Here is a 27,770-nt window from a genome sequence, read left to right as displayed (position 1 = left end):
AACCCCTGCAGTGCCGGCAGCAGGCGCGGAGCAGCCCCAGTAATGAGATGAATACGTGGTGGAGCTGATGGAGACAGGACACATGGAGGGAACATAATGTGACATCAGTGTGTGAGGAAACAGCAGTCGCTGTAAGTAACAACAAACTTCCCGAGAAGAAGAAACAGGATGTGCAGCACTTTCCTCGCTCATGTCGGAGTATTGGCAGTCGTTCAGCCGCCCGAAAGATGGAAGCTGCAGTGACGAGAACACAGAGAAGGCAGGCAGCGGAGCAGTACTGAGGGCACGGGTGCCAGAGGGGGCCAGGAAGTGGCCGAGCGAGAGCAAACAAGGAGGGGGCCAAGAGGGGCCAGGAAGTGGCCGAGAGCAAACAAGGAGGGGGCCAAGAGGGGCCAGGAAGTGGCCGAGAGCAAACAAGGAGGGGGCCAAGAGGGGCCAGGAAGAGGCCGAGAGCAAACAAGGAGGGGGCCGAGAGGGGCCAGGAAGTGGCCGAGAGCAAACAAGGAGGGGGCCAAGAGGGGCCAGGAAGAGGCCGAGAGCAAACAAGGAGGGGGCCAAGAGGGGCCAGGAAGTGGCCGAGAGCAAACAAGGAGGGGGCCGAGTGGGGCCAGGAAGAGGCTGAGAGCAAACAAGGAGGGGGCCGAGTGGGGCCAGGAAGAGGCTGAGAGCAAACAAGGAGGGGGCCGAGTGGGGCCAGGAAGTGTCCGAGAGCAAACAAGGAGGGGGCCGAGAGGGGCCAGGAAGAGGCTGAGAGCAAACAAGGAGGGGGCCAAGAGGGGCCAGGAAGTGGCCGAGAGCAAACAAGGAGGGGGCCGAGAGGGGCCAGGAAGAGGCTGAGAGCAAACAAGGAGGGGGCCAAGAGGGGCCAGGAAGAGGCTGAGATCAAACAAGGAGGGGGCCGAGTGGGGCCAGGAAGAGGCTGAGAGCAAACAAGGAGGGGGCCAAGAGGGGCCAGGAAGAGGCTGAGATCAAACAAGGAGGGGGCCGAGAGGGGCCAGGAAGTGTCCGAGAGCAAACAAGGAGGGGTCCGAGAACAAAGAGGGGTCCAAGAGCAAACAAAGAGGGGTCCAAGAGCAAACAAAGAGGGGGCCAAGAGCAAACAAAGAGGGGGCCAAGAGCAAACAAAGAGGGGGCCAAGAGCAAACAGAGGGGGCCAAGAGCAAACAAAGAGGGGGCCGATAGCAAACAAAGACTGGGCCGAGAGCAAACAAAGAGGGGGCCAAGAGGGACCAGGAAAAGGCCGAGCGCAAACAAGGAGAGGACCGAGAGGGGCCAGGAAGTGGCCGAGAGAAAACAAGGAGGGGGTCGACAGCAAACAAGAAGGGGGCCGAGAAGGATCAGGAAGAGGCCGAGAGCAATCAAGGAGGGGGCCGAGAGGGGCCAGAAAGGGGCTGAGAGCAAACAAGGAGGGGGCCAGGAAGTGGCCGAGAGCAAACAAGGAGGGGGCCAAGAGGGGCCAGGAAGAGGCCGAGAGCAAACAAGGAGGGGGCCAAGAGGGGCCAGGAAGAGGCCGAGATCAAACAAGGAGGGGGCCGAGTGGGGCCAGGAAGAGGCTGAGAGCAAACAAGGAGGGGGCCAAGAGGGGCCAGGAAGAGGCTGAGATCAAACAAGGAGGGGGCCGAGTGGGGCCAGGAAGAGGCTGAGAGCAAACAAGGAGGGGGCCGAGAGGGGCCAGGAAGAGGCCGAGAGCAAACAAGGAGGGGGCCAAGAGGGGCCAGGAAGAGGCCGAGATCAAACAAGGAGGGGGCCGAGTGGGGCCAGGAAGAGGCTGAGAGCAAACAAGGAGGGGGCCGAGAGGGGCCAGGAAGAGGCCGAGATCAAACAAGGAGGGGGCCGAGTGAAGCCAGGAAGAGGCTGAGAGCAAACAAGGAGGGGGCCGGGAGGGGCCAGGAAGAGGCTGAGCAAACAAGGAGGGGGCCGAGAGGGGCCAGGAAGAGGCTGAGAGCAAACAAGGAGGGGGCCGAGAGGGGCCAGGAAGTGTCCGAGAGCAAACAAGGAGGGGTCCGAGAACAAAGAGGGGTCTGAGAGCAAACAAAGAGGGGTCCCAGAGCAAACAAAGAGGGGGCCCAGAGCAAACAAAGAGGGGGCCAAGAACAAACAAAGAGGGGACCAAGAACAAACAAAGAGGGGGCCAAGAGCAAACAAAGAGGGGGCCAAGAGCAAACAAAGAGGGGGCCAAGAGCAAACAAAGAGGGGGCCAAAAGGGACCAGGAAAAGGCCGAGCGCAAACAAGGAGAGGACCTAGAGGGGCCAGGAAGTGGCCGAGAGAAAACAAGGAGGGGGTCGAGAGCAAACAAGAAGGGGGCCGAGAAGGATCAGGAAGAGGCCGAGAGCAATCAAGGAGGGGGCCGAGAGGGGCCAGAAAGGGGCTGAGAGCAAACAAGGAGGGGGCCAGGAAGGGGCTGAGAGCAAACAAGGATGGGTCCGTGAGGGGCCAGGAAGGGGCCGAGAGCAAACAAGGAGGGGACCGAGAGCAAACAAGGAGGGGGCCGAGAGGGGCCAGGAAGAGGCTGAAAGCAAATAAAAAGGGGGCCGAGAGGGGCCAGAAGTAAACAAGGAGAGGGCCGAGAGCAAACAAGGAGGGGGCCAAGAGGGGCCAGGAAGTGTCCGAGAGCAAACAAGGAAGGGGCAGAGAGTGACCAGGAAGAGGCCGAGCGCAAACAAGGAGGGGACCGAGAGGAGCCAGGAAGGGGCCGAGAGCAAACAAGGAGGGGACCGAGAGCAAACAAGGAGGGGGCCGAGAGGGGCCAGGAAGAGGCTGAAAGCAAACAAAAAGGGGGCCGAGAGGGGCCAGAAGTAAACAAGGAGAGGGCCGAGAGCAAACAAGGAGGGGGCCAAGAGGGGCCAGGAAGTGTCCGAGAGCAAACAAGGAAGGGGCAGAGAGTGACCAGGAAGAGGCCGAGCGCAAACAAGGAGGGGACCGAGAGGAGCCAGGAAGTGGCCGAGAGCAAACAAAAAGGGGTCCGAGAGCAAACAGAGGGGGCCAAGAGCAAACAAAGAGGGGGCCAAGAGCAAACAAAGAGGGGGCTGAGAGCAAACAAGGAGGGGGCCAAGAGGGGCCAGGAAGAGGCCAAGAGCAAACAAGGAGGGGGCCGAGAGGGGCCAGGAGCAAACAAGGAGGGGGCCGAGAGGGGCCAGGAAGAGGCCGAGAGCAAACAAGGAGGGGGCCCGAGAGGGGCCAGGAAGGGTCCGATAGCAAACAAGGAGGGGTCCGAGAGGGGCCAGGAAGAGGCCGAGAGCGAACAAGGAGGGGGCCGAGAGGGGCCAGGAGCAAACAAGGAGGGGGCTGAGAGGGGCCAGGAAGAGGTCGAGAGCAAGCAAGGAGGGGGCTGAGAGGGGCCAGGAAGGGTCCAAGAGCAAACAAGGAGGGGGTCGAGAGGGGCCAGGAAGGGGCAAAGAGCAAATAAGGAGGGGACCGAGAGGGGCCAGGAAGAGACCGAGAGCAAACAAGGAGGGGGCCGAGAAGGGCAAGGAAGGGGCCGAGAGCAAACGAGAGGGCCGAGAGTGGTCAGGAAGAGGCCAAGAGCAAACAAGGAGGGAGCCAAGAGGGGCCAGGAAGAGGCCAGGAGCAAACAAGGAGGGGGCCGAGAGGGGCCAGGTGCAAACAAGGAGGGGGCCGAGAGGGGCCAGGAAGCCGAGAGCAAACAAGGAGGGGGCCGAGAGGGGCCAGGAAGTGTCCGAGAGCAAACAAGGAGGGGCCGAGAGCAAACAAAGAGGGGGCAAGGAAGGGGCTGAGAGCAAACAAGGAGGGGGCCGAGAGGGGCCAGGAAAAGGCCGAGAGCAAACAAGGAGGAGACAGAGAGGGGCCAGGAAGAGGCCGAGAGCAAACAAGGAGGGGGCCTGAGAGGGGCCAGGAAGGGTCCGAGAGCAAACAAGGAGGTGCCCGAGAGGGGCCAGGAAGAGGTCGAGAGCAAACAAGGAGGGGGCCGAGAGGGGCCAGGAGCAAAACAAGGAGGGGGCTGAGAGGGGCCAAGAGCAAGCCACCCACCAACAGGCGCAGGATCACATACCACAGGCCAGTCACACCAATGTTTAATAATATAATACACCTCAGCTGCTGCAGAACCTCATCATACACCTCAGCTGTTGTAGAACCTCATCATACACGTCAGCTGCTACAGAACCTCATCATATACACCTCAGCTGCTGCAGTACCTCACTGAGCTCACCCAGACACTGCGGAACATCATCTCATGTTGGTGACTCTGGTTACATTCAGAGCTGTACTCGTACTTCTCCCCTGATACATGGCGGATTTGCGATCAGGTACATTGTAGCCAGTTTACGCAGCACAGCCCTCGTTCATTGACAGCAAGCAGAGATCTGGAAACTGCTGAAGAACTGAAGTCTATGAGGAAGTTGTAGCCATTGTTTGGGGACTGTGAGAAAACAAGGAGCAGCGGTTATATAACCCCCGATGTGGCCTAGACGAGCCCCCCACTTCAATTCCCGGCATGCGCGGCCCCCCACTAAGCGCAGGACCCTCCATTCAGCCAGTTGTCAACAGTTACTATAACAACGGCGAGGAGTCGGTGGCCGTGCGTGGAAAGCAGACGGAGGGGTATTCAGACATTTAGAGTTACAGACCCCAGGAGCAGCGCTCCCGCCAGCATATCTATGGGGGCATGTTAGCCCAATATAACATACTGCATCCTGATAATCCGGCAACCCGATAATCCGTCACCGGACATTCCAGCGAGCACAGAGCCGGACATCAGATGCACATGGGGCTGCAACGCTTAAAAAAAAAAAACAACAGAAGATGGCTTACAGATCAGTGCACTCAGGTCGCAGCGATTACTCCAGTCACATTGAAAGCTGCAAACCAAAATGTGACTTAACAGGATCACACAGGGAGGAGCGCACAGAGAGGAGGGAGCGCACAGAGAGGAGGGAGCAGAGAGGAGAGCGCAGAGAGGAGACCGCAGAGAGGAGAGCGCAGGGAGGAGAGCGCAGGGAGGAGAGCGCAGGGAGGAGAGCGCGGAGAGGAGAGCACAGAGAGGAGAGCACAGAGAGGAGAGCACAGAGAGGAGAGCGCAGAGAGGAGAGCGCAGAGCAGAGAGGAGAGCGCGGAGAGGAGAGCACAGAGAGGAGAGCACAGAGAGGAGAGCACAGAGAGGAGAGCACAGAGAGGAGAGCACAGAGAGGAGAGCACAGAGAGGAGAGCACAGAGAGGAGAGCGCAGAGAGGAGAGCGCAGAGAGGAGAGCACAGAGAGGAGAGCGCAGAGAGGAGAGCGCAGAGAGGAGAGCGCAGAGCAGAGAGGAGAGCGCAGAGAGGAGAGCGCAGAGCAGAGAGGAGAGTGCAGAGAGGAGACCGCAGAGAGGAGAGCGCAGGGAGGAGAGCACAGAGAGGAGAGCACAGAGAGGAGAGCACAGAGAGGAGAGCACAGAGAGGAGAGCACAGAGAGGAGAGCACAGAGAGGAGAGTGCAGAGCAGAGAGGAGAGCGCAGAGAGGAGAGTGCAGAGCAGAGAGGAGAGCGCAGAGAGGAGAGCACAGAGAGGAGAGCGCAGAGAGGAGAGCGCAGAGAGGAGAGTGCAGAGCAGAGAGGAGAGTGCAGAGCAGAGAGGAGAGCGCAGAGAGGAGAGCGCAGGGAGGAGAGCGCAGGGAGGAGAGCGCAGAGAGGAGAGCGCAGAGAGGAGAGCACAGAGAGGAGAGCGCAGAGAGGAGAGCGCAGAGAGGAGAGCGCAGAGAGGAGAGCGCAGAGAGGAGAGCGCAGAGAGGAGAGCGCAGGGAGGAGAGCGCAGGGAGGAGAGCGCAGGGAGGAGAGCGCAGGGAGGAGAGCGCAGGGAGGAGAGCGCAGAGAGGAGAGCGCAGGGAGGAGAGCGCAGGGAGGAGAGCGCAGGGAGGAGAGCGCAGAGAGGAGAGCGCAGAGAGGAGAGCGCAGAGAGGAGAGCGCGGAGAGGAGAGCACAGAGAGGAGAGCACAGAGAGGAGAGCACAGAGGAGAGCGCAGAGAGGAGAGTGCAGAGCAGAGAGGAGAGTGCAGAGAGGAGAGCGCAGGGAGGAGAGCGCAGGGAGGAGAGCGCAGGGAGGAGAGCGCAGGGAGGAGAGCACAGAGAGGAGAGCACAGAGGAGAGCACAGAGAGGAGAGCACAGAGAGGAGAGCACAGAGAGGAGAGAGGAGAGCACAGAGAGGAGAGCGCAGAGAGGAGAGTGCAGAGAGGAGAGTGCAGAGAGGAGAGTGCAGAGCAGAGAGGAGAGCGCAGAGAGGAGAGCGCAGAGAGGAGAGCGCAGAGAGGAGAGCGCGGAGAGGAGAGCACGGAGAGGAGAGCACGGAGAGGAGAGCACGGAGAGGAGAGCACAGAGAGGAGAGCACAGAGAGGAGAGCGCAGAGAGGAGAGCGCAGAGAGGAGAGCGCAGAGAGGAGAGCGCGGAGAGGAGAGCGCGGAGAGGAGAGCACAGAGAGGAGAGCACAGAGAGGAGAGCACAGAGGAGAGCGCAGAGAGGAGAGTGCAGAGCAGAGAGGAGAGTGCAGAGAGGAGAGCGCAGGGAGGAGAGCGCAGGGAGGAGAGCGCAGGGAGGAGAGCGCAGGGAGGAGAGCGCAGGGAGGAGAGCGCAGGGAGGAGAGCGCAGGGAGGAGAGCGCAGGGAGGAGAGCGCAGGGAGGAGAGCACAGGGAGGAGAGCACAGAGAGGAGAGCAGAGAGGAGAGCAGAGAGGAGAGCACAGAGAGGAGAGCACAGAGAGGAGAGCGCAGAGAGGAGAGCGCAGAGAGGAGAGCAGAGAGGAGAGCACAGAGAGGAGAGCAGAGAGGAGAGCACAGAGAGGAGAGCAGAGAGGAGAGCACAGAGAGGAGCGCACAGAGAGGAGCGCACAGAGAGGAGCGCACAGAGAGGAGCGCACAGAGGAGTACACACACAATATCCCTCACCGCCATACCAGCTCCTCAGAGGACAAGCATTCTAGGACATTCTGCTCACATGGTTGACTGGAGGTGTCGGACATGTTCTTCAGGGTCTACAGACAAGCGATTTTTTACATCTCACACACATAGTTACATAGTTATTAAGGTTGAAGGAAGACTTTAAGTCCATCTAGTTCAACCCATAGCCTAACCTAACATGCCCTAACATGTTGATCCAGAGGAAGGCAAAAAAACCCATGTGGTAAGAGTAAGCTCCACACTGGGGAAAAAAATTCCTTCCCGACCCCACATACGGCAGTCAGACTAGTTCCCTGGATCAACGCCCTATCAAGGAATCTAGTATATATAACCTGTAATATTATACTTTTCCAGAAAGGTATCCAGTCCCCTCTTAAATTTAAGTAATGAATCCCTCATTACAACATCATACGGCAGAGAGTTCCATAGTCTCACTGCTCTTACAGTAAAGAATCCGCGTCTGTTATTATGCTTAAACCTTCTTTCCTCCAGACGTAGAGGATGCCCCCTTGTCCCTGTCTCAGGTCTATGATTAAAAAGATCATCAGAAAGGTCTTTGTACTGTACCCTCATATATTTATACATTAACATAAGATCACCCCTTAGTCTTCGTTTTTCCAAGTGTAATAACCTATCTTGGTATTGCAGACCCCCCAGTCCTCTAATAACCTTGGTCGCTCTTCTCTGCACCCGCTCCAGTTCAGCTATGTCTTTCTTATACACCGGAGACCAGAACTGTGCACAGTATTCTAAGTGTGGTCGCACTAGTGACTTGTATAGAGGTAAAATTATGTTCTCCTCATGAGCATCTATGCCTCTTTTAATACATCCCATTATTTTATTTGCCTTTGTAGCAGCTGCCTGACACTGGCCACTAAATGTGAGTTTGTCATCCACCCATACACCCAGGTCTTTTTCATTGACGGTTTTGCCCAGAGTTTTAGAATTAAGCATATAGTTATACATCTTATTACTTCTACCCAAGTGCATGACCTTACATTTATCCCCATTAAAGCTCATTTGCCATTTATCAGCCCAAGCTTCTAGTTTACATAAATCAGCCTGTAATATAAAATTGTCCTCCCCTGTATTGATTACCCTGCAGAGTTTAGTGTCATCTGCAAATATTGAAATTCTACTCTGAATGCCCCCTACAAGGTCATTAATAAATATGTTAAAAAGAAGAGGGCCCAATACTGACCCCTGTGGTACCCCACTGCTAACCGCAACCCAGTCCGAGTGTGCTCCATTAATAACCACCCTTTGTTTCCTATCCCTGAGCCAGCTCTCAATCCACTTACACATATTTTCCCCTATCCCCATTAAGGCCCCGTCTCACTTAGCGATTTACCAACGATCACGACCAGCGATATGACCTGGCCGTGATCGTTGGTAAGTCGCTGTGTGGTCGCTGGGGAGCTGTCACACAGACCGCTCTCCCCAGCGACCAACGATCAGGGGAACGAGTTCGGCATCGTTGAAACTGTCTTCAACGATGCCGAAGTCCCCCTGCAGCACCCGGGTAACCAGGGTAAACATCGGGTTACTAAGCGCAGGGCCGCGCTTAGTAACCCGATGTTTACCCTGGTTACAAAAAAAAACAAACAGTACATACTCGCCTTTCGGTGTCCAGGTCCCTTGCCGTCTGCTTCCTGCTCTGACTGACTGAGCCGCCGTACACTGAGAGCAGAGCGCAGCGGTGACGTCACTGCTGTGCTCTCACTTCTCACTGTACGGCCGGCAGTCAGTGAGAGCAGGAAGCAGACGCCAAGGGACCTGACGGACATCAGAAGGCGAGTATGTATTGTTTGTTTTTTTTTACATTTACGCTGGTAACCAGGGTAAACATCGGGTTACTAAGCGCGGCCCTGCGCTTAGTAACCCGATGTTTACCCTGGTTACCAGTGAAGACATCGCTGGATCGGTGTCACACACACCGATTCAGCGATGTCAGCGGGGCCTCAACGACCAAAAAAAGGTCCAGGCCATTCCGACACGACCAGCGATCTCACAGCAGGGGCCGGGTCGCTGGTACGTGTCACACATAGCGAGATCGCTACTGAGGTCGCTGTTGCGTCACAAAACGTGTGACTCAGCAGCGATCTCGCTAGCGATCTCGCTATGTGAGACGGGGCCTTTACTCTCATTTTATGTAACAACCTTTTGTGTGGCACCGTATCAAAAGCTTTGGAAAAGTCCATATATACTACGTCCACTGGGTTCCCTTGGTCCAGTCCGGAACTTACCTCTTCATAGAAGCTGATCAGATTAGTCTGACATGATCGGTCCCTAGTAAACCCGTGCTGATACTGGGTCATGAGGTTATTCCTCTTCAGATACTCCAGTATAGCATCCCTTAGAATGCCCTCCAGGATTTTACCCACAGTAGAGGTTAAACTTACTGGCCTATAATTACCGAGTTCAGTTTTTGCCCCTTTTTTGAATATTGGCACCACATTTGCTATACGCCAGTCCTGTGGTACAGACCCTGTTATTATGGACTCTTTAAAGATTAAAAATAATGGTCTATCAATGACTGTACTTAGTTCCTGCAGTACTCGGGGGTGTATCCCATCCGGGCCCGGAGATTTGTCAATTTTAGTTATTTTTAGATGCCGCCATACTTCCTGCTGGGTTAAGCAGGTGACACTTAGGCCATGTTCACACTTTGCGGGTTTTACCGCGGACCTGCAGCGTTTCTGCAGCTGCGGGTCCGCAGCAGTTTCCATAGCGTTTCCATTTACATGTAAACCCTATGGAAACCGCAAACCGCAGTGCACATGCTGCGGGAAAAAACGCGCAGAAACGCAGCGGTTTACAACCCGCAGCATGTCACTTCTTTGTGCATTGAACCACTTACTTCCCGCATGGGGCTGTGCCCACGTTGCAGGAAGTAAGCGGATAATGTGCGGGTGGTACCCGGGGTGGAGGACAGTAGACTCTCCTCCAGGCCCTGGGAACCATATTTGGGGTAAAAAAAAGAATGAAAATAAAAAATCATGTTATACTCACCTCTCAGCGCTGCACGCGGCCGGCCGGTCAGAGTTGCTGTGCGAACAGGACCTGTGGTGACGTCGCGGTCACATGACCGTGACGTCGCGGTCACATGACCGTGACGTCGCGGTCACATGACCGTGACATCACAAAGGGTCCTTCTCGCACATCATCTTTGGAACCGGACCGCCGCGTGCAGCGCCGAGGACATCGGGACATTGGAGGGTGAGTATATAAACTTTTTTTTTTATTTTAACATTACTATTGATGCTGCATATTGCTGCATATGCAGCATCAATAGTATAGGCGGAAACCCGCAGCGGAAACCGCGGAACAAACCGCGATAAATCTGCAGGGATAACCGCAGCGGTTTTGCCCTGCAGATTTATCAAATCCGCTGCGGGATTAACCCGCAGAGCAGGCCGCAAAGTGTGAACATGGCCTTAATGGGGAATTTTTGTTATCACTGATCATATTGTCTGCCATGGTATTTTCTTGTGTAAATACTGATGAAAAAAAGTCATTTAGCAGATTGGCTTTTTCCTCATCCTCATCCACCATTTCACCCAGACTATTTTTAAGGGGGCCAACACTGTCATTTTATAGTTTCTTACTATTTATATAGTTAAAGAATATTTTGGGATTATTTTTACTCTCTCTGGCAATGAGTCTCTCTGTCTCAATCTTTGCTGCCTTGATTTGCTTTTTACAGAATGTATTTAATTTTTTGTATTTATTTAATGCCTCCTCACTACCTACTTCCTTTAATTCTCTAAATGCTTTCTTTTTGTCCCTTATTGCGCCCCTTACAGCTCTATTTAGCCATATTGGTTTCCTCCTATTTCTAGTATGTTTATTCCCATACGGTATATACTGTGCACAGGTCCTATCCAGGATGCTAATAAATGTCTCCCATTTTCTTTGTGTATTTTTGTGTCTCAGGATATCGTCCCAGTTAATTGCACCAAGATCCTCTCTCATCCGTTGGAAATTTGCCCTCCTGAAGTTTAGTGTCCTTGTCACCCCCCTACTATACAACAAACCACAAAACAAAATACCTCGGAATCCTAGAAACATAGAAAACCTGAACAACAAGGACCCCTAAAATCCAACTTTTATTAGAAAATATAAATATAAAATCTCTTAATCAAAAATAAGGTAAATAATAAACAACAAGTTGTGTACCTGTTGGACCCTAGGAAAGACTACACTTAGCCCTACCTAACAGTGGGGGTTGGCACCCTAATTTGCTGCGGTAGGTGCCCCCACTCAACGTGGGCTAACCCTCAAAGGCCCTGTGAAGCCCTGAATAGGGAACCCTGAGTAAATACTACAAACACCCTAGAGGGAGACAATCTGCCTGACAGTGGGGGTAGACGTCCTAATGTTAAGCGGTAGACGCCCCCACTCCGCGGCGGCTGTCCCTAGGATCCCTAAAAAATCCCTAATTTGGGATAGAATAAAGAAATGTGCCCAAAAATCCCAAAAACCAAAAAAGACCCTCAAAAAAGGAAAAAGATTATATATACATTACAAAAAAATTGCACAAATACCGTGAGAAATAATCTCACCAGTCATAAGGATATGCCCAAAAACAATGTAGCAACCCTCTATAACTTAAAGCAAACCATGTCCCACGAAGATCAAATAAATAAGTGGGACATAGGTGGTCTCAATGTAGGTAAATGAGAATTATAAAAGATTGTCCATATAGAATCAGATAAGAGCGCTCCTATAGCATCAATAGCACGATATTAGTAGCAGGTGCTCACAACAGTATAGTATGCCAATATTAGCTAAAGTGCATATTGCAGTATGATAAGTTTAACTTCAGTCAAAGTCAATCCACAGGGTACACTAATAAAGCAATATATAATGCCCTTAGTTTAGGTTGCATATGTAGATAGTATATTAATACTTAGAGTGCATATTGCAGCGTGACAAATCAAATAATATAAAGATTTCTAGCAACCTCTATATGGTACCCATGAGTCGATGCTCAAAGCATACCTATACTTAAAGTGCATATTGCACTATATGCTATAGGAGCGCTCTTATCTGATTCTATATGGACAATCTTTTATCAATCAACATCCTTGTTGTTCACCCCCCTACTACCCATCTTATTAAAGGTTACATGAAAACTTATTATTTTGTGATCACTATTCCCCAAGTGACCCCCAACCCTTATATTTGAGATGCGGTCTGGCCTGTTGGTTAATATTAGGTCTAGCAGTGCCCCCCTCCCTGTTGGGTCCTGAACCAGTTGTGAAAGGTAATTGTCTCTCATAGTTGTCAAAAACCGATTACCTTTGCTGGAACTGCAGGTTTCTGTTCCCCAATCTATTTCAGGATAGTTGAAGTCCCCCATAATAATGACTTCTCCTTGAGTCGCAGCTTCATCTATTTGCTTTACGAGGATATTCTCCATTGCTTCCATTATTTTTGGAGATTTATAACAAACCCCTATCAGTAATTTATTATTTTTTCCCCCTCCCCTTATCTCCACCCACAGGGACTCTACATTTTCATTAGATTCACCTATATTATCACGCAGGATGGGTTTTAAGGTGGATTTTACATACAGACACACCCCACCCCCTCGCTTATCTGTACGGTCATTTCTGAACAGGCTATAGCCCTGCAAGTTAACAGCCCAGTCATGGCTCTCATCCAGCCACGTCTCAGATATCCCCACCATGTCATAATTATGCTCCAACAACATTAGTTCTAATTCATCCATTTTGTTGGCGAGGCTTCTGGCATTAGTATACATGCACTTGATGTTCCTCTCTGTACCTCTATTCTTTCTTAAATTATTAGCTGTTCTAACCCCACCCCCCATGCCACCGCCACCCCCAACTTCCTTATTTGTGCCCAGGTCTCTATCTGCACTATCTTCCCCTCCTATAAAATGAATACCCTCCCCCCCAATCCCTAGTTTAAACACTCCTCCAACCTTCTAACCATTTTCTCCCCAGCACAGCTGCACCTTCCCCATTGAGGTGCAGCCCGTCCCTAGCGTAGAGCCTGTAGCCCACTGAGAAGTCGGCCCAGTTCTGCAGGAACCCAAACCCCTCCTTCCTACACCAATTCTTGAGCCACTTATTAACCTCCCTAATCTCCCGTTGCCTCTCTGACGTGGTACAGGCAGTATTTCGGAAAATACCACGTTGGAGGTCCTTGCTTTCAGCTTGCAGCCTAATTCCCTGAAATCATCTTTAAGGACCTTCCACCTACCTCTAACTTTGTCATTTGTGCCAATGTGCACCATGACCGCTGGGTCCTCACCAGCCCCTCCCAGTAATCTGTCCACCCGATCAGCGATGTGTCGGACTCGAGCGCCAGGTAGGCAGCACACCGTCCGACGATCCCTGTCTTTGTGACAGATTGCCCTATCTGTTCCCCTCATAATTGAGGACAGGATGGCTAAGAAGCAGCCATTACCTCAGTGACGAAGAGCGTCCGCGGGTCGATGATGTCCAGGAAGTGGCGGAATCTGCCGTAGAACGTGTTCTGAAAGAGATAAAAAGGGGGAAAAATGAGATATCTGCACAAGACCCCCAAATTGCCCGTCACCACCGAATGTTGCTGGAATCTTACATCGGAGGCAGAGGACGGCAAGAAGGTCATACCCATCATAATGTCCTAAAAATCATCAATATTGCCATGGATGCCACATGGAAAGTCATCAGATTAGCTGCACTATACCACAATGGGACTAACTGAAGTGTGGATCTGGTGGCACATCCACGGCAGTAATCTGGTGTCAGCCTTGGATTTGCCATATGTAAATCTGGTGGCACATCCTGACAGTAATCTGGTGTCTGCCTTGGATTCGCTTATGCAGATCTGGTGGCACATCTATCATCAGTAATCTGGTGTCAGCGTTGGATTTCCCATATGTGGATCTGGTGGCACATCCTGGCAGTAATCTGGTGTCTGCCTTGGATTCGCTTATGCAGATCTGGTGGCACATCTATCATCAGTAATCTGGTGTCAGCGTTGGATTTCCCATATGTGGATCTGGTGGCACATCCTGGCAGTAATCTGGTGTCAGCCTTGGACTCGCCATAGGTGGATCTGGTGTCAGCCTTGGACTCGCCATAGGTGGATCTGGTGTCAGCCTTGGACTCGCCATAGGTGGATCTGGTGTCAGCCTTGGACTCGCCATAGGTGGATCTGGTGTCAGCCTTAGATCTGGTTATATGGATCTGGGGGCACAGCCACAGCAATGTGAATATGGCCACTAGAGCTGGGTCTGATGGGTTTATCATATTCTTGCCAAGTTAGCTTATCTATTTAAGCTCTGAGGAGCACAGCGGACCGAAGATGACGGCTGTAAGGTGACAGCAGTTATGGTATATTCACACACACCAGTTTTGAGACATTTTTTTGTCACAATTCATACAAAACAATATAGGGGGAAAAAATGCCATTTGTATAATTTTTCTAAATGATCTAGGTAAGGGAATTGAAGATAAACTAATCAAATTTGTAGAAGACGATGAAAGCTAGGAGTGATAGCTAACACTAGAGAAAACATAAAGGATTCAGAAGGATCTAGATAAGCTTGAACAATGGGCAGTGACTAATAGAATGGTATTTAACAGGAGAAATGCAAGATTCTACATCTGGGCAAGAAAAACTACATCTTCAGAATGGGAGGAATAGAACTAAGCAACAGCACGTGTGAAAAAGACTTGGGTATACTAATAGATCACAGACTGCACATGAGTCAACAGTGTGATGCAGCTACAAAAAGGCAAACACAGTTCTAGGATGTATTATGAGAAGTATAGAGTCTGGATCACGTGAAATAATTATCCCCCCTCCACTCCTCCTTGGTCAGGCCTCATCTGGAATACTGGGTCCAGTTCTGGGCCCCACATTAAATAAAGGACATTGAAAAACTGGAACAAGTTCAGAGAAAAGAGACCAGGATGGTGAGCGGACTGCAAAGTATGTCCTACGAGGAACAGGTAAAGGATCTGGGAATGTTTAGCTGCAAAAAAGAAGACTGAGAGGAGACTTTCTAGCGGTCTACAAATATCTGAAGGGCTGTCACAGTGTAGAGGGACCATCATTATTCTCATTTGCACATGGAAACACGAGAAGCAATGGAAGGAAATTGAAAGATACAGATTAGATATAAAAAAAAAAACGTTTTGAAAGTGAGGGTGATCAATGAGTGGAACATGCGGCCACGAGACGTGGCGAGTTCTCCTTCAATGGAAGTCTTCCCACAGAGGCTGGACAGACATCTGTCTGAGATAGTTTAGTGACTCCTGCATTGAGCCGGGGGCTGGACACGAGGAGCCTGGAGGTCCCTTCCAACTCTAACATTTTATGATTTTTTAATAGAACCCGAGCAGAAATAAAGCGGTAAAAAGAAAGTAATAAGAAAAGCATTACGCGGCCATATTTGTCAGTAAAACTGTCCGTTTCCCAGAGCAACCAATCACAGCGCAGCTTTCATTTTTCCATAGAAGTTTAAAACATAAAAGCTGAGCTCTGATTGGTTGCCATGGGCAACACAGAGGTCATACTGGTGGTATTGATAAATGAGGCCTGTGTTTTTACTGCATTTTGTGTAATTTAGGCCATAAATCCAGCTGTTACCAAAGGGAGCCTGCCGTGTGAGCCAGCCGGCGCCCACTCCACACAAGTCCTTACACATAGAGTGGATGTCGGGAGATGTGGGCAGCCAGGGGTCATATAGTATAGCGGCAGGGATATCCCATACTCTGTACTCACTGTAATCCAGTGTCTAATACTCCAGAAAGTCTGATGGTTCAGTACAGCGGAGGATGAGTCCCGGGGAACACCCCCAAAGACAAATGGCATCTAGGGGAACACCCGCAAAGACGCACGGCATACAGGGAAAAACCCGCAAAGACGCACGGCATCCAGGGGAACACCCGCAAAGATGCACAGCATCCAGGGAAACACCTGCAACGATGCACAGCATCCAGGGGAACTACCGCAAAAATGCACAACATCCAGGGGAAACCCCCAAAGACGCACAGCATCCAGGGGAACACCTGCAAAGACGCACGGCATCCAGGGGAACACCCCCAAAGACACACGGCATCCAGGGGAACACCTGCAAAGACGCACGGCATCCAGGGGAACACCTGCAAAGATGCACGGCATCCAGGGGAACACCTGCAAAGACACACAGCATCCAAGACACCTGCAAAGACGCACAGCATCTAGGGGAACATCCCCAAAGACACACAGCATCCAGGGGAACACCCCTCCCCCCCACCCCAAGACCCGTAATATTTAGGGTAGCACCCCACAAGTCCCACAACATCCCAGAAACACCCCACAGTACCCGCCATATCCCGGGGAACACCCCACAAGTCCCGCAGCAACCCAGGGAACATCCCAAAACTGCCTGCAATATCCCAGGGAATACCCCACAAGGCATGCCCTATGCCAGGGAACACCCCACAAGTCACACGGCATCTCTGGAGACACTCCAAAAATCCCACCGTAACACCCCACAAAAACGGCGGCATCCCCACAAGTCCCGCAGCATCCCACAAGGCACACCATAACCTGGGAACACCCCACAAGACCCACGGCACCCCAGAGAACACCCCACAAGTCTCGCCGTATCTCCGGGGAACACCTCACGAGACCTTCATCATTCCAAGGAACACCCCACAAGATCCAAAACATCCCGGGAATAACTGAAAGTCAAGTCATATACCGGTAACACCCCAAAAGACATGCGGTATACGAGGAACACCCTACAAAAATTGTGGTATAAGGGAAACACCCCAGAAGGCCTACCATATACCAGAAAAACCCCACACGGCCCGCCCTTCTGGATATGCCATTTGGACAGACATCACAATTCGCCCCTTGTCCGAGTCGCTCAGATCCTCCCGATTGCCCATTTTCTCTGCTTTAAACACATCAGCTTCAAGATCTGATTGTGCTGCCTAATAGATCTCACCCGTCAGGTGCCGGCTGCCAGAAGAATAAGTTTATTCACTTCAACCATCAGTGGTTTTATTGTTAAGGCTCACGGATGACTACTTTTATAGAGTAGTCAGAAATGTGCTCCGAGCAGTTGTCACTTACCTTCCTCCACTCCTCTCGGGGTAGATTGGAAGTCAATGCTCCGTCCGGAGGCAGGAATCATACCGCACCGTGCACGGTAATGTCAGCAGTACACGGTATTGTCCTTATACCCGTCACGGGGCCACAGATCAGAGCATTTATATCAGACCTGTACCCATCATCAGACCCGACTTGCATCACATGGCAGTAAATGGTTAAGTCGGCATTAGCAGCATATTGTACCCGGGCCTGGTGGATGCGTAGGTGGCACGGCTGCTTTATTATTTCTTGTATTTTTATGCTCCTGAGCGATTATTTCATCAACACAGATGAAATGTAAATGATTAAGATAATGCAACATATTTTGCTCCCTTAATCGTACAGCTTGAGATGAACACTTTGGAAGAAGCTGCCAACATCCTGTCTCTGCCGCAACTTAGCGTATCCGAAACAAGAGCATCTCGTGACCTGCCATGCGGGACTGCAGAACGTTTCCGGCATTTTCATGATGTCCAGCATAATACACAGAGACAGAGGCCCCAGATACCCCCAACAAGTGAGCTCGGAAACATGAAAAACATTGTGCTTATTAACCCTTCTCATCTTTATTACTCTTGCAGGCGATCGATGCCTTTGGTCTAAGACCTCATGGCACTGGAAGATGGCAGACGCCTACTGGCCTCAACATCAACGAGAGGATGATGGAGATTCCTGATAATAGTAATGATGGTCAACCAAACAAATTACAGGGGCCTCAAATATGGTCCTTGACTACATCAGAGGTAATTTAATATCCCTAGTACTCAGTTTTCAGCGGCTAGGTCTTCTTGCATGTAAGGTCCCAGTATAATAACAGGAGACTCATCAGCCTAACCACAAAGCTCCCAACCAAAGTCCCACCAGACCCCTCAACTAGGCTTATAGCCACCCATGCCAACATATGGACTTTGAAAACGTAGAACCAGGGTGGCTTCATGAGGTCTATGGGTCACCAGTTGCAAACCACTTATCCAGAAACTCCATTGTTCACTGGGATCTAAGAAGATTTGTTGTTTCCAGTTGACTTAAATGATTTCCACTGTACAGTCAGCTACCGCCGACTCAACACTGGAAGAACGCGACACCCATAAGTGGTGTTATTCTAGTTTGGCCTCTTAAGAATAATGTGTAGGCTATAGTAAAAATATCAAAAGTTGGGAACTTCATGGCAATATAGGCCAAAAACAAAGGGTTTAGCATTAATGATCTCCTCAGTCAACGATCCTGAAGGTTTCAAACACAATGCCTCAGAAAATAACCACCGATGCACACCATGCCAAGCTTGGCGAAAGTGTGAGATGGTGACAGCCACATCCATCTACTGCCCCTTAAAGGGAACCTGTCACCCCGTTTTTTCAGTATGAGATAAAAATACCATTAAATAGGGCCTGAGCTGTGCTGGACAATAGTGTATTTTGTGTACCCTGATTCCCCACCTATGCTGTCGAAATACCTTACCAAAGTCGCCGTTTTCGCCTGTCAATCAAGGTGGTCTGGTCAAATGGGCGTGGTGAAATCGCTTCTTCTCCCCCAGATCTTGCTTATCTTTCCATTGGTGGCGTAGTGGTTTGCGCATGCCCAACAGCGGAATGCACTGCGCAGCTGAAGAAAAAGAGCGCGATCTGCACTATTCACCGCTTTATCGCTGGCGGCGGCCATCTTCCTGAGGCCGCGCGTGCGCAGATGGAGCACTCTGCTGCCCGGGGCTTCAGGAAAATAGCCGCGGGATGCCGCGCGTGCGCAGATGGAGACCACGGCGGCCATTTTCCTGAAGCCGATATGCTCCATCTGCGCACGCGCGGCCTCAGGAAGATGGCCGTCGCCAGCGATGAAGCTGTGAATAGTGCAGATCGCGCTCTTTTACTTCAGCTGCGCAGTGCATTCCGCTGTTGGGCATGCGCAAACCACTACGCCACCAACGGAAAGATAAGCAAGATCTGGGGGAGAAGAAGCGATTTCACCACGCCCATTTGAACAGACCACCTTGATTGACAGGCAAAAACTGCGACTTTGGTAACGTATTTCGGCAGCATAGGTGGGGAATCAGGGTACACAAAATACACTATTGTCCAGCACAGCTCAGGCCCTATTTAATGGTATTTTTATCTCATACTGAAAAAACGGGGTGACAGGTTCCCTTTAAGCCCCGTCTTCTAGCAAACTGAAGACAGATCTAACAAAAGTTAGAGCCAGTCTCATCTTTAGGGATACATCCCATCAGACATCTTTCTTTCATGGAATATTATGTACTCTAGAATTATGAAACAAGGCTCTTAAGAACGGATCTGGCCCCAGGAGCTAGTGATAGGAGTTCTACCCATATCATGTCGAAAACATTTACTATAAAAGTCAATCTGGTTGACATGGCATCCGAAATCCAACCTCACCTAAGCCCATCACACACACCAAGAACAAAAAGGAACCTGATCCTGAATGAAAAATATAGAGGGAGCCAACAATCCCAAAACTAAACCAGCCTTGACACCAAACCTCTACGTAGGAGATGCCCAACAATGCATCGTGGTTCATCATTAAAATGAAGACACAGAAACCTACTAGTGAAATCAGTCTCATTCCTTTTATCCACCAAGGATCGAAACCAAGTCTGGGACCATATCATACTTTTTTAGGATTTTAAAACTCTTCAGGTGTAATGTTTAGTGTGTCAGTCTCTAGTGTCAAGAGATCTCATGTCTTATGAGACGCTCCCCTTTAGGAGGTCCACAAATTTTATCTAAAGAGTTCTAGGGCTCTCCCAAATGCACCTCCAAACATCTGGATGACTTACGCACAGCTTGTGAAGTAGCAACATATTAGTGATTCTGTGGAAACCCAAATCACCGCACAATGAGTTGTAACCAAGAACATGGCCCCTTCACTATCTGCAGAGGCTGAAGAACAGTATAACTGGGGTGTTATTTTTACTCAGGAAGTACTGAGCTCCCAGTTTTCTGCCCCGGTGTCCTGCCAAGATCTCCGAGCATCAGCTGCATTGTCTGTCATAAGAGGCCGCACAATGTCTCCCCCTCACTCTTTCCCCATATTATTTTTTGTTTTTATAAAATGAGAAGCATGCTCCTCCATCCTTCCAGATCTGACATCATGCTCCGTGGCATCTTGCGCACATATTTCCTCTTCCCAACGCCCAATATGAGCGCTCATGTGCTCAAATAGGTTGATGCAATTTAAGGCTTCATCATATGGGCTATCGAAGGCAGTGGTCGGAAACAATCGGAGAGATGTGGCGCTCTAGCAGATTTCTGACTACATTAGTCAACATTTCATAAGCGTGGTGTTTGTCTGCAGTTTTAAACCTGCTAAATCCAGAAATCTTGTGGCAGTAGATCCTGCCGCCTGTTGGACTACATCACCATGCAAGCAGTAGCTGGTCTCCGTCTTAAGACAGCTGTAAATTGCTCATTCCCTGCAGCTCATAACATGGTTCTTTTCGGTGACCACTCTGTACCTTTACATGAAAATCCAAAGCAGACACATTTTTTGGTCACACGCAACCTTGCAATAAGAAAACACAATGGATGTCATGTCCAACCTGAAGGCTGACGGATTTCGGTTTAATGCATCTCTACCGTCAAAACCCAACCCTGCAATGCTTACACGATTGCAAATTCTGGACGAAATGTGCATTTTTTTTTTATGGCTTCATTTTGTGCGATCAGAGTCATCATGTAGCCCTTTCCTTAAAGGGGTAGAATAGGAAAGATGATGACATTAGATAAGTGTGGATCTGACTGCTTCTACCGCCACTGAAGAACTTGCGCCACCAGTGGAATGGAGCTGTAGTCAATTCAATATGGGACTGACGGAGATGGCAGAGTCCCATAGACACTGAATGGAGTGGTAGTGCACAAGTCTTCCACCATGGTGGTCAGGAAGGATCTCAGTGGTCAGACCTCCCCCAATCTACTAGTTATCGCTCATCTTGTGCTCAGTCAAAAAAACAGCTGTTCCATAGGTGTCCGGTGTCACGATAATTCTCCTAATTTACATGGGGGAGAAGGCAACTCATCCAGGCAGGTACTGTAGATCTCCTTGTTAAAATTTGGCACTTTGCTACAACCCGATCAGGAAAATTAAATACTTAAGGGTAATTTTGGCGACTCCATATTAACCATATTGCACAGTAGACTTGTTGGACCCTACTTAAGACCTCAACATAAGGTAAGGCAACTACAAGAAACATTTTCCGTCAAGGCTTCACAAGTCAATAGTGATTTGATGAATAAAAAGCCCTTATGTAGCCCGAAATTACTATGAAAGATTGACTTCTTGTTCACACAGGCAGATGACCTCTTCTCCGAGCAAATCACTGGAGCAGACCATATTGTTGTCGCCTTATGTGAGAATACAGTCCACTTCTCTCATCTCTCTCTCGTCCTACGCATGCATACACAAATCTAATCAGATGATCGAGCTTCATTTAGCAGCAGCTGAGTTCAGCAATTAGCAAATTAACAGCTTGGCAAATACTCTGGGCTCGTGGTCAGAACGAGAAGGAGTCTTTCCTGGATGCACGGCAGACGTTGGAAGGAATCCTCGTAGTCATAAGGAAAGTTCGCCTTTATTTAATACAATCGAGTCAGTGTTGGAGAGATTTAGTCTACCTCCTGATAAAACACTGCTACGTTCTCAGCATGTTCAGATTCAGAAAGTACCTAATGGCATCCAAACAACGAGCGCCAGGCGGTGAGGATGCACCCATTGTGTGCTGCAGCAAGATGGTGGCAGAACAGAGTGTTCACGAGTACCAAAGAGTAACGTCCACCCATAATTAAAGTCAACCCTTTTTAGTCAAGATAAAAGTCAGCTGAAATGCCTAATTTTAGCCAATCTGTCCAACCACAGCTTGAATATTTAGCATGAACAATCATCTGCGATGACTAGAGGTGACAATTTCCCAAGGTTGGAGATACTCGCCAGTGCTCGACTGAAACCACTTGGGCTTTGGTCAAGAATTTTGTGCTATTAGTGAGATTCCAGAGATGATTAACCACATTGTGTCTCCAGTGATTGTGTCCAGTCACAACAAGAGGCTTAAGGACCAGAGAGATCCAGGGGATCGCCAAGGTGAAGATACTGACTTGTTTTAAGATCTCCCAGGACAGGAATCAAGCTGTGCTCCATTTAGAACCACCACCATGCAGTGCCAGACCAGTCATATCACAGCTTCCAAGGGCACCTGGTGAAAACTGCGGACTTACAATGGTGTCCAACAGGTATCAAATATGATGGAAATATTAACGGAACCTCACCACAAATGTGATAAAACACAGAAACAAGGTCTGAAAGGTAAAACTGATGAAGGAACTGTTCCTTTTATGCAACACGCATGCACCGAACTGGAAATATTTCACCAGAGGCAAAACAATTATCCCATCAAATATTATCCTGATCCAAGCAATAATCAAGCACTAAGATCCATGATCCATGATCAGTCATACTAAAATTCAGGGATCATGCAGTTTTCTTCTTAGTCAACCTTTTTCGAGAGTCCATTATTTTCGATAACCTTTTTTCTATACGTGTGTGCAAAGCAAGTGCATTCCCAAGGTTAGGTGTCAGAGGACATATGGCCCAACAATCTTGGGAGTCCTCATCCATGGCGTTCTTTGATGTACTGGAGTCCATGACTGGTGCAAGGGTTTGTATCACACACCAAAGCTCGCTCTGACCTAGCAACTTGTAGAAGGTGACTCTAGGCACAACCATAGAAATCACACATCTTTTAGTGAAAAGGAAAATTGAAATGGTCTGGACATCCACTTCTCAAACTTCCAGAAGACTATTACAGGCTAACAAGTGGTAGGTGCTGCACTTTGTGGTTCTCTGCATTAAGACATCTAATAGAAGTAAAGTAGCTTCAACAAGGAATTTTTATACAACAATCCCTAGAAGTACACACATGAACAAAGCTGTAGGTAATTTCTGGTGAAGTAAGAAAAACCCACAATGGTAATTTCAATTTAAATTGACTATGAAAACAAGAAAAAAAAAAACAACAAAAAAAACCTAATGAAAATGGCCTGGACAAAAATGAAGGTACCTATAGAAAACATTGAAAATAATTTGATCATAGGGACATGTGAAACTCACATGTGTCTACAAACTTGTAATCAGTCAGTCGCCTATTTGCAGGGTGAAAAGTAGTCACTGTGCTGTTTGGTATCATGGTGTGTACAACACTGAGCATGGAGCTAAGAAAGCTGAGGAGAGAGTTGTCTCAGAAGATTAGAAATACAATTATAGACACACTTGTTAAACATAAAGGTTATAAGACATCTTCACACAACCCAATGTTCCTATTACTACAGCAGCACATAGTATTCAGAGGTTTAAGGTCTATGGGGCTGTAGCCAACCTCCCTGGACGTGGCCAAAAGATTAAAACTGATGACAAATTGAAGAGACGGATAATATGAATGGAAACCAAAGAGTTCAGAACAACTCCCAAAGATATTAGCGGTGAACTCCAAGGTCAAGGTCCACCAGTCTCAAGTTACGCCATCCCACGCTGTCAGGGCCATAGTGGACTTTATGGAAAACAACCAAGTTGGAAACCATTGCTGAAAGCAAATCATAAAAAAGCCACACTGGAATTTTCTTAAATGCATAATGACAGGCCACAAAGCTTGTGGGAGAACGTCGGCTGTGGACGGAGGAGATGAAACAGGAGCTTTTTGGCATCACGTAAACTCTATGTTCACAGGCGAAAAAAGGAAGTAAAGAAAAGAACATTGTACCTCCTGTGACACATGGAGGAGCTCGGGGATGTTCTGGGGCTCCTTTACTGCATCTGACACAGGAGATCTTGAATCTGTGCAGGGAACAAAGAAATCCCAAGACTATCAAGGTATTGTGGAGCGAAATCTGCTGCCCAGTGTAAGAAAGCTCGGTGTGAGTTGCAGGTTATGGGTCCTCCAACAGGACAATGACCCAAAACACAACTAAAACCATCAAAGAATGGCTGAGAGCAAAGCATCGGACTCTGAGGAGGCATCTTTTAGTCCTGATCTAAATCCTACTGAACATCTGTGGACGGAGAAGACGCCTCCACACCTGAGACACAAGGAGTCATCTACTCACGAGGAGTTGGCCAAAATACCTGTAGACGGGGCAAAAGTCTCACTGAGAGTCAACAAAATATTATGCTAAGGGAGCCATCATTTTTGTCCAGGTCTGGTCAATAGTTTTGGGGGTTTTCTTTATTCTTCAGTTGAACCAAAATTCCCAAGCAAAAAAAGCAAACTCTGATTCTCATTAGCTGACATTCAGTAAATTTACATTGAAAATTATTTTTGTCAGTTTCAAGTTATCTCAGTGACCAGTGTGGGGTTCTCTTACTTTACCAGAAGAGCAGTAAGAATTTTGTTCATGTGTGTATATCGCCTGGGCTGGGCAGATTGGGTCACGTGTCATGGTGGCACTCCTAGTGAAGGACACAATATCTAGAGCACTACCACGATGAGATGGAGTGAAGAGCTGAACTCCACCTGTTAATGAGTAACATGATGACAGCAGTGAATCCTACCAATAAAATACACAACAGCACAACTTGTCCCCAACCACCGTCCACTGTCAGAGTGACGAGACCCCCGAGATCCTGCAACATCTAGAAAGTTATATGGAAAATCAGGACATAAATACCAGGAACTGGAGAAACAATAAGAAAGAAATCAGCCCTAATAACGACCAGAAAGTGTGTCTCCAGCCAAGATGACAGAACTTGTATAATGAGTAACTGCATTACGAGAGCGCAGCTCCGCACCCAGATCATAAAGACTGCAGAGATGGCTCACAGACTGCGAGGAAAGAGGGGTGACTATAAACAGCATATAGTGTACAGGATATACAGGAGCTTCTCACAAAATTAGAATATCAGCAAAAAGTAGATTTATTTCAGTTCTTCAATACGAAAAGTGAATCTCATACATTATATAGTCATTACACACAGAGTGATCTATTTCTAGTGTTTATTTCTGTTAATGTTGATGATTATGGCTTACAGCCAATGAAAACCCAAAAGTCATTATCTCAGTAAATTAGAATAATTAACAAAAAAAAAAAAAACACCTGCAAAGGCTTCCTAAGAGTTTATAAAGGTCCCTTAGTGAGAAGCACCTGTATGATCTTACTGGTGTACAAGGCATTCTATATTAGGGTCTACTAGTCTACACTGGTGTTTGGTGGTCTACACTGGTGTTTAGGACATGTGCTCCATACTGTCTATGCTGGGCTGAGACAATAGGGGGCTTGGTGAAGCCAATGAATTGTACGTGGTCGGGGCACATTACGGTCTGGTCACACCTTGTAGATGATGAACTATCGTTCTGGGGTCACTGTGTCTGAATTCCACCAATTTACCGTTAATGACATAGGCCTCGGTCTGATATCTGAGATCCTGGAAAATTGCGTCATTGTTGTGGATACTGACGTTAATAAACGAGATGGCGGGATCTGCCGACAGGACTATTTTGATAACCTACGGCAGCTAGCAGTCTCCTCTGCTGGAACATGTCATCCCACCTCCCTCCAGAGAGGCTATCCCTGAAGCTCAATATTAAAGATGAGACACATCGGTCCGACCTGTGAACAACTTGGACTGGAGGCAACCATGTAGACAAAAGGGTTCTGAGAACGGGGTCACCTGGATGACGTGGTAGCAAAGGGTCGTGACATGAGAGCCCTCTTGGTCCCACATGGTAGGGCAGATGGTGGACAACACACCGTGAGAATCACAGGGACCACTGACCGTTCTTCTAAAATAAGGAAAATCTTAATGAACTGGCAAAGTTTAATAATGGACCAGAATTTTACAGTTGTGGCTTCTTTGTGGCAGTTCCCCACCCGCACCGGGATACAGCAGTATAAATGTAGCCGCCTGATCTTCACACGTCGTGCCTGATCTTCACACGTCGTGCTGTATCGGTTATCAGCTTCCCAAAGTGCTCGCTCTGCGACTGTGGAGAATAACACTGTACTGCTAGCGTTCATGTGTGCCTTGTATATGCTCCAGGCCACGGCAGACAGGCCAGGTCCCCTCCAGGTATCAGCAGGCAGACCAGGTCCCCTCCAGGCCTCGGCAGGCAGACCAGGCCCCCTCCAGGCCTCGGCAGGCAGGCCAGGCCCCCTCCAGGCCTCGGCAGGCAGGCCAGGCCCCCTCCAGGCCTCGGCACGCAGGCCAGGCCCCCTCCAGGCCTCGGCACGCAGGCCAGGCCCCCTCCAGGCCTCGGCACGCAGGCCAGGCCCCCTCCAGGCCGCGGCACGCAGGCCAGGTCCCCTCCAGGCCTCGGCAGGCAGGCCAGGCCCCCTCCAGGCCGCGGCACGCAGGCCAGGCCCCCTCCAGGCCGCGGCACGCAGGCCAGGCCCCCTCCAGGCCGCGGCACGCAGGCCAGGCCCCCTCCAGGCCGCGGCACGCAGGCCAGGCCCCCTCCAGGCCGCGGCACGCAGGCCAGGCCCCCTCCAGGCCGCGGCACGCAGGCCAGGCCCCCTCCAGGCAGCGGCACGCAGGCCAGGCCCCCTCCAGGCAGCGGCACGCAGGCCAGGCCCCCTCCAGGCAGCGGCACGCAGGCCAGGCCCCCTCCAGGCAGCGGCACGCAGGCCAGGCCCCCTCCAGGCAGCGGCACGCAGGCCAGGCCCCCTCCAGGCAGCGGCACGCAGGCCAGGCCCCCTCCAGGCAGCGGCACGCAGGCCAGGCCCCCTCCAGGCAGCGGCACGCAGGCCAGGCCCCCTCCAGGCAGCGGCACGCAGGCCAGGCCCCCTCCAGGCAGCGGCACGCAGGCCAGGCCCCCTCCAGGCAGCGGCACACGTTTGGGATGGTGAGGACGGCACTTCACAGCAGATTCTTGTGCACCAGACAATCTCCCCCCCTCATATTAGTCCTCTCATAAAGGATATGTGCCCGGTGCTATAGAATTGTAGAGTCACAGTGAGAAATTTACACAAGGCCTAGAATATTTTGACGGTTAATGTCAATCGTCCCCATAAAGAGCCAGGATTATGGGTCAGAAACAATTGTGGCCTCTGATGTTCCACTAAGAAAAACACCATCATAAGCTCCTCACCCGCAGCGCCACAGACTTCACCCCGCGAGGCGGTATTATTAGTATATGGCTACACTTTCCGTCACTGCTTATTATAATGGTGTAATAAAAGTTATGTATTAAAGACGCTACATTCTGTCATCCCTATACTGGTGTGTACTGGACTATGCACACATATACTGGTGTATGCACGTATGTAGGACAAATAGGACACGGGCTATACAATATACAGTCATGGCCGACAGTGTTCACACTCTTGAAATGGTTGCAGAAAATGAAGTATTTCTCCCAGGACATTACTACAATTAAAGGGGAAAAAGGCAAATTGGACATAATTTCACACAAAACCCCAAAAATGGGCCGAACAAAATTGTTGGCACCCTTAACTTAATATTTGGTAGGCTGTTTGGGCCTCAGACGCCAGCCACGGGGAGGCTGTGTGGGCCTCAGACGCCGGCCACGGGGAGGCTGTGTGGGCCTCAGACGCCGGCCACGGGGAGGCTGTGTGGGCCTCAGACGCCGGCCATGGGGAGGCTGTGTGGGCCTCAGACGCCAGCCACGGGGAGGCTGTTTGGGCCTCAGACGCCAGCCACGGGGAGGCTGTGTGGGCCTCAGACGCCGGCCATGGGGAGGCTGTGTGGGCCTCAGACGCCGGCCATGGGGAGGCTGTGTGGGCCTCAGACGCCGGCCACGGGGAGGCTGTGTGGGCCTCAGACGCCA

The 27,770-nt window shown here is 50.2% G+C and overlaps 1 protein-coding gene across 2 annotated transcripts in view; it reads right to left on the bottom strand.

Moving 5' to 3' along the window:
- The window catches only part of SFXN5 (sideroflexin 5), a 317,212-nt gene that overhangs the window by 280,903 nt on the left and 8,539 nt on the right, over nucleotides 1-27,770 (bottom strand). Inside the window, exon 2 of one of the 2 annotated variants that reach the window (XM_077280329.1) lies at nucleotides 13,325-13,393. The exons of the other annotated variant lie outside the window; for it this stretch is intronic. Within the exon in view, the coding sequence (XP_077136444.1) occupies nucleotides 13,325-13,393 (69 nt within the window). The remainder of the gene's footprint in view (nucleotides 1-13,324; nucleotides 13,394-27,770) is intronic. 2 annotated transcript variants of the gene reach the window in all.

This window comes from Ranitomeya variabilis, chromosome 1, assembly GCF_051348905.1.
Source record: "Ranitomeya variabilis isolate aRanVar5 chromosome 1, aRanVar5.hap1, whole genome shotgun sequence".
Lineage (NCBI taxonomy): Eukaryota > Metazoa > Chordata > Amphibia > Anura > Dendrobatidae > Ranitomeya > Ranitomeya variabilis.
Note: the sequence above shows the minus strand (reverse complement) of the source record. Positions and strands in the feature narration are given on the sequence as shown.